The following is an 850-nucleotide window of genomic DNA, read 5'->3' as shown; positions in this document are numbered from 1 at the left end:
CCCTTCCCTCCCCCCCTCCCCCCAGCAGGGTCCTCCAGCGGTGGGACTCACTTGGTGGCCAGCAGCATGCTGCGTCGGGTCGGCAGCTGCTCCGGATCGCTCTGCCTGCACAGATACTCTGCTGTGGCTCGGGCCGGAAATTCCGTCTCACAAACGTAGCCAAAGTCTCGCGCCAGGTGGACAGCCTCACCTGCAGGAGGGGGAGGAGTCAGATATCAGTTTATTTCATGTGTGCACGTGTGTGCACAGGCAGCATCGCAGCATCCACACTGCTGCTGAAGACAGGGTGTGTGTGTGTTTCTGTCAGGATGTAAGCAGGTCACAGTGTGTGTGTGTGACAGCGTGCGTGTGTGTGTGACAGCGTGCACGCTTACCCTCCACCAGGGACGTCAGCAGGGTGACGTTAGCGGCCTTGCGTCGCCCGGCGGGCAGGTTGAGGCCAATCTTCTCCAGACGCTCTCTGAGACAGCGGCCACCATTCTTCGACTTGGCCCTGAGGGAGGACACGGAGACGCTGAGGACACTCTGTGTGTGAGCGTGTGTGTGTGTGTGTGTGTGTAGCTACTACATTCTCCCTCTGTTTCCTGTCTTCATTTGTGTCATGGAGCAGAAAGGTTCCTCTCTGTGTCGCCTCCATTGTTGTTGATCATGATTTTATATTTTGTGATTGTTTGATTTTATTGGAAATATTTAAGTTTTTCTGTTGATTGTCTTTGTCTTAAACACACCTGGTGTGAGTTAGTCTTTAACACACCTGGTCTGAGTTAGTCTTTAACACACCTGATCTGAGTTAGTCTTAAACACACCTGATCTGAGTTAGTCTTTAACACACCTGATCTGAGTTAGTCTT

At 52.6% G+C, this 850-nt stretch overlaps 1 protein-coding gene across 2 annotated transcripts in view; it reads right to left on the bottom strand.

Moving 5' to 3' along the window:
• tfap2e (transcription factor AP-2 epsilon) overlaps positions 1-850 on the bottom strand; it is an 8,977-nt gene that overhangs the window by 1,354 nt on the left and 6,773 nt on the right. For both annotated transcript variants that reach the window (XM_017439050.3, XM_017439051.3), the window contains exons 5-6: positions 375-493; positions 52-190 (exon numbers count right to left, since the gene is read on the bottom strand). In XM_017439050.3, the coding sequence (XP_017294539.1) occupies positions 52-190; positions 375-493 (258 nt within the window). The remainder of the gene's footprint in view (positions 1-51; positions 191-374; positions 494-850) is intronic.

Source organism: Kryptolebias marmoratus, linkage group LG14, assembly GCF_001649575.2.
Source record: "Kryptolebias marmoratus isolate JLee-2015 linkage group LG14, ASM164957v2, whole genome shotgun sequence".
Taxonomy (NCBI): domain Eukaryota; kingdom Metazoa; phylum Chordata; class Actinopteri; order Cyprinodontiformes; family Rivulidae; genus Kryptolebias; species Kryptolebias marmoratus.
The sequence above is the reverse complement of the archived record's forward strand: the minus strand, read 5'-3'. Positions and strand labels throughout refer to the sequence as shown.